The sequence below is a fragment of the Budorcas taxicolor genome, chromosome 2 (genome assembly GCF_023091745.1).
Source record: "Budorcas taxicolor isolate Tak-1 chromosome 2, Takin1.1, whole genome shotgun sequence".
Classification (NCBI taxonomy): domain Eukaryota; kingdom Metazoa; phylum Chordata; class Mammalia; order Artiodactyla; family Bovidae; genus Budorcas; species Budorcas taxicolor.
In genome coordinates this window covers 76,131,908-76,152,487 of record NC_068911.1, presented here as the reverse complement: position 1 = coordinate 76,152,487, position 20,580 = coordinate 76,131,908, and the positions used below count along the sequence as shown (strand labels likewise).

Sequence of the window (20,580 nt, the reverse complement as noted above, 5' to 3'; positions counted from 1 at the left end):
AATTTTAAGCTGTTATTTAAAAATATGATTTGATCTTAAGGTTATAATAAACTCAGAAAATATACAATTCAAAATAGTTTTTAGTTTTATTAACAGGTTTCAAGTAGCTTCTTTTAATTGATAACTCCAATTTTTATCATACTTCTTAAGTTATAAAAACAGTAGTATAATTGAAATTCAGTCCACAAATAATTCATTCTGAGCCTCAAATTTTTTTCACATTTTGTGGTTGAGAATTCTAATGCTGCTATAGTAAATAAGGACAGAAAGATGTCTAAATTATGCATATTTGAAGAAAATATTATAATTATATAAAATCACACAAGAACACACCAAATCATTTTTTTCTGAGGTTTAATTTTAACTAATGAATTTTTAAATGATGAAGGTAATGTCAATCCAAATCTTGAATTATTTGTCACGTACAAACTATTTTCTGTAATTGCAGGTGAAATAGATTATTTTCACCATGGCAATGCCTTCACCCTTATTTATGGTCTTTTTCTTGAGTTCTTTTTCCTCAACAGTTTAACAAGTCACTTCTCGTTTGGCTAAAGTGCAATCCTAGCACAATAATGTTTCAGCTTGCAAGGAAGAACGCCCTTATTGAGTTGATAGAACTCCACCAACTGGATTAGATCCGTAAATCTTGTATGTCCATCATCTAGGGTGTGGAACATCTCACCATCATCTTCCACCTGAAACAGGAAAAACAATAAACCAGTAAGAAGGGAAAAAACTACTCAGAAAGTCAATCATGTTCTATTGCACACTGCATCTTTAAATGCCAAAACTCACACATTTATAGTACTAAAGGACAGTGAAAAGAAGATTCTGGCACATCCACTTCTCTTTTGTAACTTTACTTTCATTTAAAGGAAATATCATCTGATCCCAAGGTAAGCAGTGTGGCTCTACTTCCTGTATCTTTAATTCTCCTAACGTTCTGTAGTTAGAATAGCAGAACAAGTCTGCATCAATACAGTACACAGTGAGAAATCTGCACTATTTAGTGTAAGAGGAAACAAAAGATTTTAGTATGCCTACCCTCAGAACACAATTTCCATTTCTAATTGCTGTCTACTTAAAGCCTCACTTTGTATATTTAAAAATGAATATCCACCAGAATTTGTATCAGTAAATTGATTCTGGAGCCGTCAGTCAAACATTATGTTAATGGAATGACAGGCTGATTTGTTTTGTTTTGTTTTGCTTTTTCCCTTTGCATTGAGATCTTTGGGCATTAAGCAATTCATAATTTGCCCGGGATGTCACTCACATAATCAAATGTCAGGAAGAAACTTCATATGGATTGGATCATTTCAAAAAGAGTTCATTTGAAAAAAGAAAACACTAGCAACTCAGCAATTTCATGTTAATACTTTCTTGAAAGTAGACTGGATCTCTGTTCCACACTATCTGGTTCTAATACACAGACTACATGCATACATACATGCACGCATGTGCGTACACACACACATATGCAGCAGAAGCAATAACAACAACAAAATCTCAAAGCAAGCTGTGCCACCTGGAAGCAGAATGACATTTTAAAAGGTGTTCAGAATAGTTTAAATAGTGATCTCCAGTGCTACAACACCTGCTTATTTATCCATAATGATGATTATAAACAAAACTACAAAAAAACATTTTTGGGACAAGAGAGGAGAATGTGCTTTAAAATAATGGTTTTTAAAGAACCACTAGTAGATTTCAGGAGAAAGAATTTTCAGTGGCCTTTTAATAATAGGTGGCATGGGGTCTATACAATATTACCAAATCATATTTCATGAGAAAAGGGAAATTTAATTTTTACAATTCCTGTATTTCTTATATTAATTCAGACTCATAAAACCATTTCTGCCATACTTAACTCTAGTCAAAGCACAAGCTCCCATATTATATTTAATAAAAGGACCAAAGAAAACTAAAGTCTCCAAAAGCTTATGCATTAAGATCATCTCTAATACACGAATAAGAAATCACAAATACTTACTGGTATAATTTGAAAGTGCTTTATTTTTTGTCCATGACTCATTGACAGTACAAAAGTTTTGGGGTTACTCTGACTATCCCGTACCAAGAAAACTCTAAAGAGAGAGAAGGAATTTCAATATTTTTCTATATTTATTCATGGATTTAATAGAAATATAGCCTATACCAAATCCAGGAAGTATATTTCTAAATGTAGCCAGAGTTTTCCTTTACTGTGTATTCAATGATGGGATTATCCAACATGGTAAACAATATGGTATGATATACTCTAATACTATAAAACTATCATTGGAATGAATTTAATTTTAATAGTATAAATACACAGTCATTTGTCAGATTTTTTGCTCACAATAACCAATATAAAGCTATGCTGGCATCAACAATTATTGCCAAGTCCTTTTTCCATTGGGAAGTTGGGTAATCATATGCAACTCTTTGGTACAGAGAATGAATCATTAGCATATTGTTACTTCTCGGTCATGTAAGGTCCTGCAGAAAGAAAATTTTTAGAATTAAAAAATTTTAAACCCACACTTCTATACTGGATCCTTTTTTTTTTTTAACTCTGGTTCCTACTATTACATACAACTGAAACTGAGAAGTGAATATATTCTAAAAAATCAATCCTGAAATCATTTATTAAATGTTTGAGCAAAATATTTTTAGTAAAAGAAACATCCAAACAACATTTACTTCAACCTTGAAAAAGGTAGCATAAAGTCTCTATAACAGGCTAGAAAAACAAGACATGTCCTAATGGCCTAAGAAAAATGTGGCCAGGCGTGGATTCTTATTAACTGGCAACTCAGTGCATCACCGTCTTTGTATTAATTGCTGGCAAACAGACTGTGGGAACAGTCCCCACTGGTGACTCCAATACTAATCTCACTGTGCCTGGGGAAAGAGACAGCCAAATGTGAGCCATCACAGGCATCTGACAAGATTAACCATTTCATCTGTGCTGTGTGATTCTGACATTACATCTCTGGGAGATGGGACAAAAGGGAGTTTCCCTGGTCAGTCAAGTTCTAAGTCGCTCCCCATTCCGGATTCCTGAGTGGATCAACACTACCACCTAGTGGACTGCCTGACAGCATCACCTCTTTCCAAAAGGAATACCAAAAACAATTTTTTAAAATTAAAAAACGTAAAACATAACGATACTGTCATTCTTTATGCAGTTATGTCATTCAATTCAAAAAACTGGGCTCAGAAATAAGGAAAATTATAATCCTCCAAAATATTTTGACAATCCTTTGTGATTTATTTCTTTTATTGGTCTTATCACATGGTAATTCTGCTGATTGTTCAGATTTAATCTAAAAAGATCTAGTTCCATGCAGAGTATATTGAAATGTTTTCTTATTTAGAGTCTACTGAAATGATGACTTGCTATTAATAATCTTCTACATGAAAACGCATTTTTGTTCAAATGTCTGTATTAAATCAGCTTGAAATCTTGCCATCATCTTAATCCAACCCCTGAAGATATAAGATCCCATTACCACTTGTTTAAATTGATGCTGGTTTTATTTCCCATCCAAACCTCAATACAACCTCCTTAATCTGTACTGCATTTAGGAATAAAATTCAGCTAATAATATATTATAGGAAGTATCTGTAACATTGAGTAATTTGAGAAGAATAAAATTCTTTAGACCATAAATCTTGCATAATAAATTTTCTGCTTCTCCTGTGTCTTCTATGGTATCCCACAAAAAGATAACATGAGATAAGTCAAAAAGTACTATTTTCATAGGTTTATATTACTTGAAACTTAAAATTTAGAGGAAAGAACTGGGATGTACACAGAAAAAGATGAAGTAGTCTAAGTACATAAGAAACAGCTTTTTACTTTACTTTTACTTTAACACACCCTCCATCAAACTTACAAAAATGTGTAACGTGTAAGATGTGGTTCGTGGTTTTGTAGGATGTGGTTTTGTCATGACACAAACCATACTTTGCCATCATACTAATCAATTCAAACCAAAATGCTGACACGCCAAAACGTGTTCAGTTTTTCCCCTATCAATTAATATCTGAGATGCACAGAATGGGAAAATATTAATTACCACTGTTTAAGACCAGAGAATCCTATTCAACTGTCTTCTTTATGGACAAAGACTACGCAGCCACTACGTAACAGGTATTGTCTAGGTATTACTAGGATCCAGTGGCAACCATCCTTACAGCACAAAGTCACTTCTGTTTTATTGAGCTGAAATCAAAACTCTCTCTGTGTGTTGAATAAGTAATTACTGATTATAGAAGAAATCAAAAATCAGTGCTATTCAAAATCTAACTTACCCATCCACTAGACCTTGCTGAATAATCAATCGCTGAGCTTCCTCTCTAGAAATTTTGTGGTGAAACCATGGTTGGGACCGGTGGATAGCTGAAGAAATAAAGTGGGGTAATACAAGATTTATTTGAAATGATCATAGTCTAATGACATGTGCTTTGACCCTGGCCCCTCAGTGACTGCATCTAAATGCAACCTTCCCACCCAGCTGGCCACAGACATACCCATGCTTGTGGCAGAGCTCTGTGAGGATGCAGTGGGGCTACCGTGACTGCCCAGGCGCAAACATCCTTTTTTCTGCATAAGGAAGTGGGGAACAAGTTTCAACTTTCGGGGTGAAACAAATTCAAATCATAAAATTTTGAAGAACATGAAGCTAATCTGTACCCTCCAAGCTAGTCCTTCTTCAACTGCGACAGAAAGGGCTTCAGTGGGATTTTCTATAACTCTTGTTTTCTGGCCTGAGAAGTCCATTGCTACCAGGGAATTCTCTGATATACTTCTCTGGAAAAAAGCACATTTTTTTTTTTACCTTGAAAATACCTTTGAAGTTACCTTTCAGTTCTTTGCTGGCAATACATTTCCATTTTAGGATATGGTTCCAAAGGTAACTAGCAGGAAATTAAAAAGTTAACAATACATATTGAATAGGAAATGATGCTATAAAATAATTTAAGTAAGTTACACAGTTATTTGTTAAGGTCACTGAATTAAGCGAGATTAATAGCTTTCAAGGTAAATATATCTTTCTCCTAAAGCAACCCTGTATCTTTGTATTCATTTAAGCAGAAAAAAACCAACTTACAAAAAAAATAACCCTTCACATGGCTAAAAATATCCATTGCTTCCAAATTCATCTCTTTACTGTGCTTTGAAATTCATCAATGATTATCTAAATGTTAAATCTATCTACTTATAAAAACAGCTTTTATTAAGATTCAAGATACACTAAAGCTATAACAGATTGACTTACATTACTTCTTTAGAAAGAAACAGTACTCATATTTTATAATAAACCAACATGTATTTTCAAAGTTTATCACATCAACTTTCCTCTAACTTAGAAAATGAAATTTAATGAAATAATTCTGATAGCTCCATAATATTAAAATTTCTATGATTTAGTCTGTGAATGTTTTTTCATCTTATGGGCATAAACATGGCAAAATGAGAGTTGCAAAACTTAGTCTGAATGATGAAAGAACCAATAGAAAAGGAAGACATCGTTAAATAAACATAATTTTAAACAAGTAAGAAAGTCATCTTTGCCAATTATTTTTTTATTCATAGTCTCTGATTGTGAAAATAAAACACCCAGAACATGGACCTTATTTTATTTTTTTTTTGTTTAGGACTCTAATTCATAACCATCTTTCTTAAGAATATGTCATCTTAAATAATGTATCCTAAAAAAAAAAAACAAAAACACTTGTCAAACTCTCTGATTACAAGTGACACTCGGTTTACAGGAATTAAACCTCTCCAAAAGACAAAATATCCAAAACCAGCATGTGCATGCATGCTAAGTCACTTCAGTTGTGTCCAACTCTTTGTGACCCTATAGGTCACAGTCTGTTGGATTATTGAAAAAGCGAGTGAGTTCCAGAAAATCATCTATTTCTGCTTTATTGACTATGCCAAAGCCTTTGACTGTGTGGATCACAACAAACAGTGGAAAATTCTGAAAGAGAAGGGAATACCAGACCACCTGACCTGCCTCTTGAGAAATCTTTATGTCAGTCAAGAAGCAACAGTTAGAACTGGACATGGAACAACAGACTGGTATATAATCAGGAAAGGAGTACATCAAGGCTGTATATTCCCACCTTGCTTATTTAATGTATATGCAGAGGACATCATGAGAAACGCTGGACTGGATGAAGCACAAGGTGGAATCAAGATTGCTGAGAGAAATATCAATAACCACAGACATGCAGATGATACCACCCTTATGGCAGAAAGCGAAGATGAACTCAAAAGCCTCTTGATGAAAGTGAAAGACGAGAGTGAAAACGTTGTCTTAAAGCTCAACATTCAGAAAACTAAGATCATGGCATCTGGTCCCATCACTTCATGGCAAACAGACAGGGAAACAATGGAAACAGTGACAGACTTTATTTTGGGGGGCTCCAAAATCACTGCAGATGGTGACTGTAGACATGAAATTAAAAGATGCTTGCTCCTTGGAAGAAAAGTTATGATGAACCTGCTGCTGCTGCTGCTGCTAAGTTGCTTCAGTCGTGTCCAACTCTGTGCGACCCCAGAGACGGCAACCCACCAGGCTCCTGTGTCCCTGGGATTCTTCAGGCAAGAACACTGGAGTGGGTCGCCATTTCCTTCTCCAAAGCATGAAAGTGAAAAGTGAAAGTGAAGTCGCTCAGGAGTGTCCGACTCTTAGCGACCCCATGGACTGCAGCCCACCAGGCTCCTTCGTCCATGGGATTTTCCAGGCAAGAGTACCGGAGTGGGGTGCCATCGCCTTCTCCGACAGCATATTAAAAAGCAGACATTACTTTGCCAACAAAGGTCCATCTAGTCAAAGCTTTAGTTTTTCCAGTAGCCATGTATGGATGTGAGAGTTGGACTATAAGAAAGCTGAGCAGTGAAGAATTGATGCTTTTGAACTGTGGTGTTGGAGGAGACTCTTGAGAGTCCCTTGGACTGCAAGGAGATCCAACCAGTCCTGCCTAAAGAAAATCAGTCTGAATATTCATTGGAAGGACTGATGCTGAAGCTGAAACTCCAGTACTTTGGCTACCTGATGTGAATAACTGACTCTTTGGAAAAGACCCTGATGCTGGGAAAGACTGAAGGCAGGACAACAGAGGATGAGATGGTTGGATGGCATCACCGACTCCACTGACATGAGTTTGAGTAAGCTCCAGGAGTTGGTGATGGACAGGGAGGCGTGACGTACTGCAGTCCATGGGTTGCAAAGAGTCGGACACGACTAAATGACTGAACTGAACTGAAGTGAGACCGTGGTCCACCAGACTCCTCTGTCCATGGGATTCTCCTGGCAAGTATACTGGAGCGGGTAACCATTTCCTCCCCCAGAGGATCTTCCCTACCCAGGGATCAAATCTATGTCTCTTAAATCTCCTGCATTGGCAGGTGAGTTCTTTACCATAGTGCCAACTAGGAAGCCCATAAACCAGCATGGGCAACGTTTAATAGGTTTTCCCCACTGGTCATTAATAGAAGAGCAACATACAAAAAATGGGCTTCCCAGATGGAGCCAGTGCTAAAGAATCTGCCTGCCTACCCAGGAGACAAAACAGATGCTCAATTCTTGGGTCAGGAAGATCCCCCAAAGGAAATGGCAACCCGTTCTGGTATTCCTGCCTGGAAAATTCCATGGACAGAGAAGCCTGATGGGCTACAGTCCATGGGGTTGCAAAGAACCAAACACAACTGAGGTGCATGCACACACACACACACACACACACACACACACACACACACACACCACAAAAAATGTTTTCATGGTAAAGGATGAGCCAACATACACCTGGAGACTCCTGGCTTAAGGCCATTTTGCCTCTCTGTCCACATGGTTTCTGCCATATCCTGCTTCGTCTAACAGACTCTACTCAAACGTCTGCTTGAAACAAAACCTGGTTCATACAAAAATGGGAGGGGGGATCATTTATCTCTGCATTACACATCCCACTTTGTCAGCATTGATTATTTCCTCTCGAAACCTTGCTGCAGTGGTCCACAATCTTATTATGGCTCATCTTTATTTGTGGAGATCCAGCATGCAATCTTTCATTTGTTACAGGAGTTTTTGTAACTGACAGCTGCTCTTTCCAGACAGACGCTGTCTCTGTAATCTCTATTTGCTGTCACACCTTACTTTGCCTTTCTCACCCCATGATCTTCTGTGCTGGGTTGTGGACCAGTCGGATATACTTCTGCTTTGTCGACATTACTGAAAAGCTTCTACCTGCCCAAGCCACAGAGTAACTAATCTCAATCATAATGATAGCTTTATCCGTATAACCTCTCTGTCTTCACATGCCAAGATGGCCTCTCTAATCACAAGACTCTGATAACATAAAAATACTGTTAGGAAAGAAAAATAAACATAAGCAGTTGTTCTTAATTTGCTTCTCATTTTTTTCCCTATAGTATGACAGGCTGAAATGTAAAACAAGATCCCCTGTTCCATAATTACTTGACCTTAAGTAGGGAGTCTACAATACAAATAAGTATTTTCATTTGCTACATTAACTACGCTAGGGGAACACATAGAAATAGAGCAAATGTTTTCTACTGAATGGCAGGTGGTAGATGAAAAATTAATAGTTTACCTTTGGTGGACAAAGAAATAGAAGTGAAGCAAAATCTGACTTGAACCAAAAGGTCAATTTCAGCTCAATTTCTTTCACATAGGAAAGCGACATTGTTAACATTCAGAATCAGTGTATTTCTCAACTATTTGTCCCTTTTTCTAGCTCTTCCACGTGGTGGATAAACAGGCCAAGCCCCAAAAATAAAAAGTCCCTGATTTTAACAGCATGCCTCTCTTTAAGAAAGAAGGAGCTTGAGTACACCCTCCATTATCCAGATCAACCTTGAGATCAGATCCAAACCCTTTTGAGTGAGGCTGGGCCATGAAATGTTTTTCAGGCAGCTTAACTAAGCAGCAACTAGCTAACTACTCAGTCTCTGCCATTCCAGGGCTTCCCTGGGGGCTCAGATGGTAAAGAACTGCAATGTAGGAGACTCTGGTTCAATTCCTGGGTCAGGAAGATCCCCTGGAGAAGGGAATGGCAACCTACTCCGGTATTCTTTCCTGGAGAATTCCATGGACAGAGAAGCCTGGCGGGTTATAGTCCATGGGGTTGCAAAGAGTCAGACACGACTGAGCAACTGACTTTCACATAAACATGCAGTGCAGGCCATAGTAAGAGGGCACAGAATTTCCTCAGATAGTGTCCTCCCATCAGTGTCATACAGAGCCACAGGACATCAGAAGTGTAATCATTTCTACAGATCACACGCCACCCTGCCTTATTTCATACTGCAGGACAGCAGTGTCTCAACCAAAGTCACACTCTTGGTAAAAAGAGTGACAGACCCTATCTAAGGTTATTTTCTGTACCACGGGATGGGAGGTACAGGGAAGAAAATGCAATTTGGAATGTCTAGCTCAAGGTCAAATATGGGAAACAATACATAAGAACTTCAGTTGATTTGCTTCTCCCATCCTCTCATTCTGGCCAGGGTTTAACTAATAGATGTTCCTTTAAATGAATTCTTTTTTTTTGTCCTAAAAAAAGACTAAATATCTGCTTCTTGAAATATCTGCTGATGATTCTCCCTTCAAAGCCTGATGGGGTAGCTACTGTGTGTTGTATATAGTTAAGATGTTCATTATGGTATGATAATTTTTTTCTCATTTCCCTTCTCAAAATGAATCCCTGGAGAAGAAGACAATATTGTCCCTTAAAACTATAACTAAAGTAGGCAAAGTTTTTCCTGCTGTTCCTTGAACATGCTGCCTTGATGAAAACCCACAGAGGCAGGTGAGGTCACTGGTTCTCTCATCTAGAAATTATTCTGGGATTCTGTATACATATCAAAGTAAACACAAATGCCTCCCCAATCTTCTAGGTTTCCTTCATGAAAATTAAGAAGAGTAGAGATGCCATTTTGTCTGCTCATGTCAACTGCCATACAGGACTAGGTCCTTGTCCTCATCACAGAGATTTAAACCTCTTGTCCTTGAACTCCTGTTTACAGCCAAATTCAAGACTCAAGGAGTGTCTTTTCTTATACAAGGTGTTGAACAAATAAAGCTACATTAACTGAACTGTCATAGATTTACTGATCAACAGTAGAATCAGTTTCAATGGAAAGAAGCAAGAATAATACTATACTTGCATATTAATGACAATGATGAGACTGGAAAGGACTTATTTTATAGCATTTTTTCCCTATGATTAAGAGGATACTAAATAATAATTGCCTCCAAATCATGGCCGCTATTAACATGCTCATCGTAATAACTTTAGACTCTGAAAGAAATTTAGAAGGATTTAGAAAAGGATTAAGATAATAAAATTCATTATTCATATATACATGAATTAAAAGATTAGGGTAAGCTGACAAATTATAAAAATTCTCACCTTAAAGCTACTGCTTTTATAAAAAGTCATTACATTCCTTACTTTCTTATTTTAGAGCTAAAAAGTAATAGATATAAAAAATGAAAAGTTACTCTTCCTTAACTTAAACACCATAACTACAGAATTGGAATTCTTTTTCCATATTAGTCTATCAGGATACATAATCGACATTATTTCATGCCTCATTCCTAGAACTGAGCGTTTTATCTGCTATGTTACCGTGTGCGAAAACGCACCTCCCTTGGTCACAGCCATGAAAAGCATGTTTTAACCTAAGTGTAAATGCAGCATGTTAGCTGATTTGTCATACAAGCTCATACGTCCAAATTTCCAATATACTCAACAGTCAAGAGCACAAGCAAAAACAGCAGAACATAAACTTTAAGTTCAAAAATAAATTTCTTGTTAATGCACAGGAAATTAAAATTAGGTCCCAAAGACGGGGAAAGATGTATCTGTGTATAAATATCCAAGTGCCATTTAGGATAAACTTGTGAAGCGGTGCTAGTCTTAATGTAATGCACAACCAATATTTTGGCTTGCATCTTTTGGGTTTCCTGGAGAGCGGTATGTTTTTCAAGGACCTGAAACTTTAAAAATATTATTGTTAGAAAGTCAGAATGCAAAAGAAGTCACAGGCTATGATAATCCCAGAATTAATATTTAAATAAATAAACCTATAATCAAATCAATAATTAAGAAATATCTACACTCTCGAGGACAGTGTTCTATAAAATATCTTAAGATCTAATCCTCAATGTAATGACACACAATGACTCTCATAATTCTTTCAAATATTTAAAATTTTTCTATAACATAAAACATTATTTTAAGTGACTACTTAATGTATGCCCCACTATTTGATTTTATCACATAGGCTGTACTCATATAAGATCCAAAAGCAAATAGTTTAATATAACATGGTAAGAAGCTGTCCAAAAGTTACTTTACTTGACCAAAACAAAACAACAAAAAAAGGAAATGTATTGTAATGTACATTTATAATGTAACGTGATTGCAAATTAATGTAATGTAAATATAAAATTAAACGTAGGTTCAAAAACTTGGTCCTTACCATGGGAGATATACTCTGAGAACTGTAGCCACTTCTGCCTTGATATGGATGCATGTAATTCTGGTACAGCTGCATGCCATACTGCAGAATAAATAAATAAAAGCACAGTCCCACCACTTTTACCACATGCATAACTTATGAAAATAAATACTTTCATTCATTATACATCAATATAAAAAATGAAAACTACAGGCTTTCATTAAAACAAATAAGCAAAGCAACCAAAATTTTGAAAGATACAATTTTACGTTCTAAATAGGACAGTTTAAAAGCGTGGTTTTTATTGAGACCCACCCTGAAGTTCTAGCTCACAATACAAGGATCTGGAATTGACATTCCTACTCATTATTCTTAGTGTCGATAGCACCATAACTATGTGGAGTGGTATATCACCTAGTGATAAGATAGCTCACTTGGGAAGTCTTCCTGAGTTTATGGTACAAAGACTCTAAGAATCTGACACACATCTTAAACAGAACTGGGTAAAATTTACCATAACTCTCCAATGACTGATTGATGAATTACACTGTCTTTTGAAGATTCCTGGCACTGTACCATCCTTTGGTAACAACACTCTTAGGCCATTGTTTAATTTTTGACTTTAAATTCTGGGAATCAAAATGGTGGGGCATCAGGCTGATTTCAGACAAAGGGTCATGGCATACAATGTAAAGAGCAGTAGATAACTACACAATCTTTACTTTCAAGAGGTAGCATCATAAGAACCAGACTGCCAGGCTACGATAAGAAAGTGGGTCTGGATTATAATGGGATTATTAGTTTGAGAAACACTAAGAATGTCAACTGCCATGGCCAAACATCTTGCAGGAGCCCTCATCTGAAACTGGAAGACAACCCCTTAGATTTAAGTTATTCCCTTAAAAAAAAAAAAAAAGAAAGGAAGGAAGAAACCAATGGAACAGATAGGTTTATCCTTTTTTTCTGCTACCCTCTATAATTCTCTCCATTTCATGGAGCCATTATGAACTTAAAAGTAGGTCCTATGTAAAAGACTTTGAAACGACCATGGAAACCAGTTATTACCCTTAGGATGAATTTCATTTAAACATTCCAACAGAGCTATTTCTCTATTAAAAACTATTTTCTTGAAAGCAATTCCAGCAATGTGGATATATTTGGTAATTAGGCAGAAAGTCAGAGGGGGGCGAGGGAAGTCACTGTTTTCAAGATTTTGCTTTTAATATGAATACAAACCCAGAGTCATTTAAAATTCTCTGTGTTGACTTCTTTATCCAATTATTTCCCAACTTCTAAAAGTTTTTTTTTAATTTAAGGTTTGATTGACATTAATAGGATCTAATGAAATTTATTTTAAATCAACTCTAAGCATACCATGACTTTAAAAAGAAGACAAAGGAGCTTAATTTCTAGTCAAGTTCATTTTGAAGAATATATAATAGACTCCAACCAACACTTTCACAAGTACGTGCTGCCTAAACACCTTTTATTCACCTGCAGGGAAAAGTCTGCCATCTACTAATAAGATTGTTTTCTTCAAAGACGTTCTGTCCCCAGTACCCCTGGCTTTAGGAAGTTGCCTCTGTGCTGCTGAAAGTCTTTAGTAGGCAGTTAACTCTGGTCAAGGGGTAGGGCATGGATCACCTTAATATTTCCCTGTCCTATGGAGGGGCACATAAGGCACCAAAATATGTCAAAGGGTTCTAACTGAAGGAAAGGGGGAAAGACACCATGTACCTGGGACACTCTACATGAACAAATCTCCCCTTTTCTAAGTCTCTGATTTTTTTCTGATTCTATATGGAAATGGAATTTTTTCAAAGAGAATGGGAATATTTCTGTTTGTTGCTACATGAAGAGTTTACATGTATATGTGATAAAGAAAGGAAAATAAAGCAAGAGGCCAAAATTCTTGGGGGAGACTATATCTACTAAACAGCATATAATGGAAACAAAAAGGGTACTTCTGGTTGAGCCAATATAACATAGACTAGTCTTCCCTTGCTCCTTGCTGATAAACTGTGGAAATAATACAATAGACAACCAAAGGAGATGATCAAAAGCTAGCTCTAACCCTAGGTGAGCCCAGCTGCACCAGCCATGGGGATCAAATTAGTATCTCACTGACAACAAGCTGCCAGTCCCCTATTAGACAGTCTCAAATGTGTCTGTGCTGGCAGGCCCGGGCTTCCTGTAACTGATTATTTTAAAATGTAAAACAGATCATATCACTTTCCTGTTTGATTCCATGGTGGTTTCTCATTGGTTCCATGCTAAAGGACTTTACTGATGCTGGCCTGTATTTTCAGCCTCATCTGGAAAAGCTTTGCCATAATTGAAACAAACAGGGAACATGGATGTGGTAGCAGCATAAAGGGCTATATATGTCCACATCCTGGAACCTGTGAATATAATACATCAGGCTAACTGTGTGTGTGTTAAGTCGCTCAGTCGTGTCCGACTCTTTGCGACCCCATGGACTGTAGCCCACCAGGCTCCTCTGTCCATGGAATTCTCCAAGCAAGGATACTCGAGTAGGTTCCTAGGCTAGCCAGCAAAGGGGAAATAAGGTTGCAGATAACGATTAAGGGTGTTGATCAGCTGACTTTGAAATGACATGATTGTCTTAGATGATCCTGCTAGATCCAGTGTAATCACAAGGGTCCTTATCCAGAGCCAGAAGAGAGAAACAGAAAAAAGGGAGCATGGAAAGAACTCAGCAGGATATTGCTGCCTTTAAGGATGGAGGAAGGTGTCATGAGCAGTCTCTAAAGGCTGGAAAGGGCAAGAAAACAGATCCTCCCTTAAAGCCTCCAAAAGAGCATGGGGCCCTGTTGACACCTTTTTAGGCCAATAGACCCATTTCAGATGTCTGAATGACAGAGGTGAAGGACAATAATTTTGTGTTTTAAACCACTATGCTGGTAGTAATGTGTTACAGCAGCTATAGAAAACTGATACAAGACAGCCTCTTTAAACTGGGCATCTGGGACTTGAGAGAGACTGAGAAGAGTTAAACGATAAGAAGGCACAATCTTCCAGAAACTGAGCATTCTGGATATAAAAAGAACAAAGCTTTCAGTATATCATTTCTCAGAAATACATCTGCTTTTAGACTAACAATCTGTATTATAACCTATGGCATCTTATATTCACTATGGACCAAGCAACTTGCCATTGCCTAAAATTGATGGGATTAAAAAGTCATTAGCATCAAACCTTGCAAAGGGATTGCCAGCGGCTAGAAAGAACCTCAAAGACCATGGCAGAGCACTCATATGCCTCCCCAAAGCTCTTGAAGGCACAGAGCTGGATTATCTGTGGAAAATATAAGTATCCATGACTCTGAGATGAAAATGATTCAGAAAAGTCAGATTTAGAATATGAAGAAGTTTCATGAATACCTTAACTAATTTATTTCATATATATGTGTGTGTGTGTATGTGCGTGTGTGTACATACATAAAATTGATAACTGACTATAGGCCTAAATAAATCTAAATACTCAAATGAAAATAAAAATTATAAGTGATGTAAAACCTCACATCATAATTTTATTGGCACAATTATTATCTTTCTAGTTACATAAAAATAATGGAGCATCCTAATAAAATCAATGGCATGTTAGAGTTACTGAAGGACTTTTAAAGGAAGTGGGTTTACCACCTGCTTCTGTGTTGGGTATTTGAATCTGAGCCCATGAGAAGGGAGAAAGTCTTGCTAAACAAGGTTGGAAGGTATCTCCTCAATCAGCCTAGCTAGACTTCCAGAGTTCTGATGGAAGGGGAGAGAAAATCAGAGACCTTAAGATATTTTCTCTACCATAACTGTGATAGAATAAAGTCTTCCAAATAGTGCCAGCTTCTTTATCTGTGAAAGGAGGGCCTGGATGAAGTCAGTGGTTCTTAATCAGGCAGACACTTGGAACTCAATCACTAACTCAGGATCCCCGAGGATGCAGCTGGGCACACGGAACCTCAGAAAGCACCTCCTGTGATTCCAATGCGTGTCTCTGGTTACCAAGTTACTACTGCCTTGACTGGTTGGTTTCCAAGACACCTAGAGTACTTCTCTCTTTTTCATTTTGTTTGTTTGTTTTACATTTTATGACAATGAGAGCAACATAGAAGTGAGTAGTGACTACTTATCATGAGGGTTTCAAAGAATTAATACTTTTAAGATTTGCTGAAATAAAAATCATGACAGCCATTTTGACAATAGACTGTTTGAGAAACAAACAAATTTCTAATAAAAAGGTAACCATAGTAACTTTCTGCCATAACATAAAAGGAAGAAAATTTCACAGTTAATCCAAAAGCTTTAAATTACTTTTAAACACTTGCTTCCTACCACTTCACACCCACTAGGATGACTATTTTTTTAAAAAAAATTAAAAATAATATGTGTTCATAAGGTATGGAGAAGTTGGAATTCTTATAAATTCCTGGTGGGACTATAAAGTGGTTTAGCCTCTGAGGAAAACATTTTGGCAATTAATCAAAATGTTAAACACAGAATTACCATATGTCCAGCAAATCCATTTTTAAGTATATATATATATATATATATATATATATATATATAAATAAAAACTGTTACTCAAATAAATATGTGTATAGACATGTTCAAAACAGCACTATTCACAACAGTAAAAGGTAGAAATAATCCAAATACCTGCAAATGGATAAATGGATAAACAAATTGTTTATTTAACATATATGTGCATGTTAAACAATACACATACAATGGAATATTACTCAGCCATAAAAATAACAGAGTACAGATACAAGCTGCTACAACATGAATGAAACACAAATTATGCTAAGTGAAGAAGCCAGATCCAAAATGTCACATATTGTATGATTTTGTTTATATGGCGGTTTAGTTGCTAAGTCATGTCCAATTCTTTGTGACTCCATGGACTGTAGCCTCCCAGGCTCCTCTGTACATGAGATTCTTCAGGTAAGAATATTGGAGTGGGTTGCCATTTCCTTCTCCAAGGAATCAAACCCAGGTCTCCTGCACTGTAGGCAGATTCTATACTGACTGAGCTACTGGGGATGCCCAACAACATGTGCCACCCAATGCAGGGCCTGAACCCAAGACCCTGAGATTAAGAGTCACATGCTCTACTGACTGAGACAGCCGGGCACTTTTATTTGTATGAAATATCCAAACTGGTAAATCCATAGAGGCAAAACATGGTTGCCAGAGGCTGGGAGTAACTGCTTACCGGGCAGAGTTTCATTCTGAGTGAAGAAAATGTTTAGGAACTAGACAGAGGTGGCAGTTGCACAATATTTTGAATGTACTCAATGCCCCTAATTTGTTCATATTAAAAAGAGTTAATTTGGTTAATTTTATATTATGTGTATTTTACCTCAATTAAAAAAAAAAAGGAAAAGGACAGAACATAAGACTTTCCTCCAAGCCTGGTATGACCACCACTAATTCTGATCCTGATTATTCTGCCCTTCTTAAAATGAAATGGGTGATGTTTTATGATTATAAATTTAAAGTTGTGCTAAATTTACTAGCATACAAGTTTTGAAAATACATGTGCTTTCTATACATCCAGGAAGGTATCAGCTGTGTCTCTCTTCCCTACCTACTTGCAGAACATTCTTACTCCTTGTCAAAATGTTTGCCAATAAATTTTGCTTATGGAAGCTAGAATTCTTACTTAGCACAAAGGCGAATATTTGAATAATACAGCTATAGTAAAATTTGTAAAATAATTTGCATTAAACTAAAAAGCAATTCACACAATACTTAAATAAAATATAAAACAACTACATTAAACATATCCAGGTGGGCACATTTTAAAATACATTTTACTTCGAATTGATGACAATGTTTTTAAAACGCAGACTAAGTAACAGACAGGAGACATTTCAGTCAGTTTTACTGGCTATATATGTAACAGTCTTACCGAAAAACAAAAATCAGAACATTTCTAAATATGGAAGACTCCACACACACAAGATAAATGCATTAGGCTATTCCACTCTACTCTGGAAATGTTTATCTTTTAGATAAAAAATAAAATACATAAATATGGTGGTGGTTATTTTTCTTTTTCCTCACAAAAACACACGAATTCAGAGTGAGTCTTCTGAGTTTTGAAATACAGCCATTTTCAAACTTTGATGGCACTCCCAGCATTTAATAGAAATTCACACCTGCAGTGAGATTACCTTAAGCAATCTAATCGCGGTCACCCAGCACGTCCTATTCTGCTCTTCTTCTGCACAGAGCATTTTCAGGTCTCGGGGCCCTCCCGCTTTGTTAGGCTAGAAGGCCACAGCACATTGTTTATCGTTAATGCATATCTTGAAGGTAACACCTGTTGAAATAAAAGCCACTAAAATTCTCCTATATATAAGAGAAAGCTGTCTCTTTTTAAAAGAAATTAAAAGAAACTCAAGCTTACCTAAAAGGCTGAGGCTTGCTTTATTCATCTAGCAAAATATTAAGCCTGTACCTTAAAGCAGAATCCATAGTTAGTCGGTGCTCCATGTTTTTTTTTGCCTGCCAGTGACACATAAATATCACTATTGCCAAATTCGCTGAAAAACTGCAAATGCCGTGGTTCCTTAAAAAAAATACATGTGTGTGTTGAAATGGGTACATATATTTTACACTACCTTTTGTATTTCTATTATATTATATAATTTATACCTTGGTAAACATTACCTCAAATAATGTCATAGAAACAAAAGGAGAGGAAAACTAAGTCACCATATCCTCAGATAACCAGGAGCTGGATATGAGATTATTTAATTTAAGAAGAGGCGACCTGTTTACAGTTTAACTTCCAATATACCAAAAAATAAATCCCCATATTTAAAATGACTCACTTTAACCACCACTTCAAGGAATCTGAGGGAAAGAAGAAAGAGAGCAAAGAACGGTTTTTGAAAATGTTTTCCTTATCTGGGTTTCAAATAATCGCAGTTCCTCAAAGGGAAGAAGGGTGGTTTAAGCTTCTGCAGCAGTAAAAGCAAAAAGAAGCAGATGATGATCCCTGCTTCACTGAGAAATGATCATTCCTCATGTTTACACACTGCCTCACACACCACAGCAAGCAGTGAAACAGGCAGCAAGACTACCTTCTTTTGCAAGGGAACCTGTACAGATAAATGCAGGGAAATTACCTGGCCATGGAATGTGTATGATTTTCAAGGCAAAACGGAATCATGAAGGGCTATTTTTTCTCTGGGAAAGCCATGAGATTTAGAGTTGGTCATGGGAAATCTGGGTCATACTCTTCTGTGATAGGTTAATAGCTTGGAGAAATGCTTAATTCTGGGGTTGAATGTATAATCAAAACTGAGCAAAATGCATTTGTTCTTTAAAATCTTGCTACTAGCAGTCTCAGACCAGCAGTATCAGCAGCACCTGGGAGTTTAGTAAAAATGGAAAATCTCAGGGCCCACCCCACATCTGCTGATTCAAAACCAAAATCTACAGTTTAACAACAACCCAAGTGATTGTATGCACTGAAATTTGAGAAGCAGTAGTACTCTTAAAACAAAAAGACAAAGCAGAACATTCAGCAATTTGAGCAAACCATTCAAATCCAAATCCAAAAAAATTCAGTCACTGGACGTAGGCTGGCTATCCCATCAAGAGTTTCTGTTGTACGCAACTGTTTCTCTGTGTCACTTTCCTTTAGGCACTTTAACCCAATGAATGAATACAGTTCCCAACTCCATGGAAGAATGAAGCAGAAAAGAAAATTGTTAGAGACCCAGTCTAGGGTCCTGGGAGATGGGAGAAGGAGGAGGAGGAAGAAAGGTACTGTCACTGGCATGGCCTTTAACACTGTATTCCTCGATAGAAACTTTGCTCATATAAATGTCTGATTTCTATGAAGATACAATAAAACCATTCCTGCCCACTGATACTGTAGAAGTCAGTGTAGCTGAGTTCTTTGGATGTGAGAAAAAGGCAACTCAAGAAATACTGGAAGGCCATAAGAGGCATGATCAGCTTCTTCTCCTGAGTTTTGTTCCCCTAGTTTGGGTGGCATCACCAACTCACTGGACATGAGTATGAGTAAACTCCAGGAGTTGGTGATGGACAGGGAGGCCTGGCGTGCTGCAGTCCATAGGGTCGCAAAGAGTCGGACATGACTGAGCGACTGAACTGAACTGAAGTGCAGACGTATCAAGGCTTACACCACTGTAAGACTGCAGGCTGAGCAGGCATGGTTAGCAAAGCTATGCATGTACACGTGTACCTAAGGGGGGAGGTGGACAGCAGGGTACTTAGATATTTCTCTGTAAATGTAAGTCACAGCTATACCTCCAAGGCTTGCAAAAGCGTTTATCCAAACTCCCGTGCAGCCCACATCTTCACAAAGTAAAATAAATAAGACCCTTCTCATAGAAAAAGGGAAGGAAATGGTCACTTTGCCAGGCAGGTATGCCATATTAGACTTTAGACAACCTACATGATTTGTATCAAGGTCGTAATCCTTGGGGTTATCTAATATATGGAATTCCTTTTTTGAGGGAGAAGGTAAAATTATTTTCATGTATAAACTACAGAACACATGTTCATTAAGCACAGGCTAGAGAGAAGTCTGGGCTTCCCTGGTGGTTCAGAGGTAAAGAATCTGCTGCAATGCCGGAGATGCAGGTTCAGTTCCTGGGTTGGGAAGATCCCCTGGAGGAGGAAATGGCAACCCACTTCAGTATTCTTGCCTGGGAAATCCCATAGTCAGAGGAGCCTGGTGGGCTACAGTCCATGGGGTCTCAAAGAGTTGGACATGCGTGCTGTGTGCTAAGTTTACTTCATTTGTGTCCAACTCTTTGCAACCCCATGGACTACAGCCACCCCCCCGCCGCAACCCCCAGGCTCCTCTGTCCATTCTCCACGCAAGAATACTGGAGTGGGTTGCCATTTCCTTCTTCAAGAGTTGGACACGACTTAGCTAATAAACATCAGAAAGAAGGCTGTTATGTATGATGCCCAGCAAAGTCAGACACCATGCTGAGGAGAGCTAAAGTATGAGCTGAGAATAGAGGTTAGATACTTGTAATGCCATCCAGCCAAGGGGGAACCATGGCAAGGATAAGAGCA

The 20,580-nt window shown here is 37.3% G+C and overlaps 1 protein-coding gene across 1 annotated transcript in view; it reads right to left on the bottom strand.

Annotated features, from left to right (window-relative positions):
• Window positions 1-551: 551 nt before the first annotated feature.
• GRB14 (growth factor receptor bound protein 14) overlaps window positions 552-20,580 on the bottom strand; it is a 124,500-nt gene continuing 104,471 nt past the window's right edge. The window contains exons 7-15 of the mRNA XM_052664145.1: window positions 17,975-18,085; window positions 17,688-17,783; window positions 14,711-14,809; window positions 11,513-11,593; window positions 4,688-4,804; window positions 4,525-4,597; window positions 4,306-4,393; window positions 1,997-2,090; window positions 552-698 (exon numbers count right to left, since the gene is read on the bottom strand). Coding sequence (XP_052520105.1) covers window positions 552-698; window positions 1,997-2,090; window positions 4,306-4,393; window positions 4,525-4,597; window positions 4,688-4,804; window positions 11,513-11,593; window positions 14,711-14,809; window positions 17,688-17,783; window positions 17,975-18,085 — 906 coding nt within the window. The remainder of the gene's footprint in view (window positions 699-1,996; window positions 2,091-4,305; window positions 4,394-4,524; window positions 4,598-4,687; window positions 4,805-11,512; window positions 11,594-14,710; window positions 14,810-17,687; window positions 17,784-17,974; window positions 18,086-20,580) is intronic.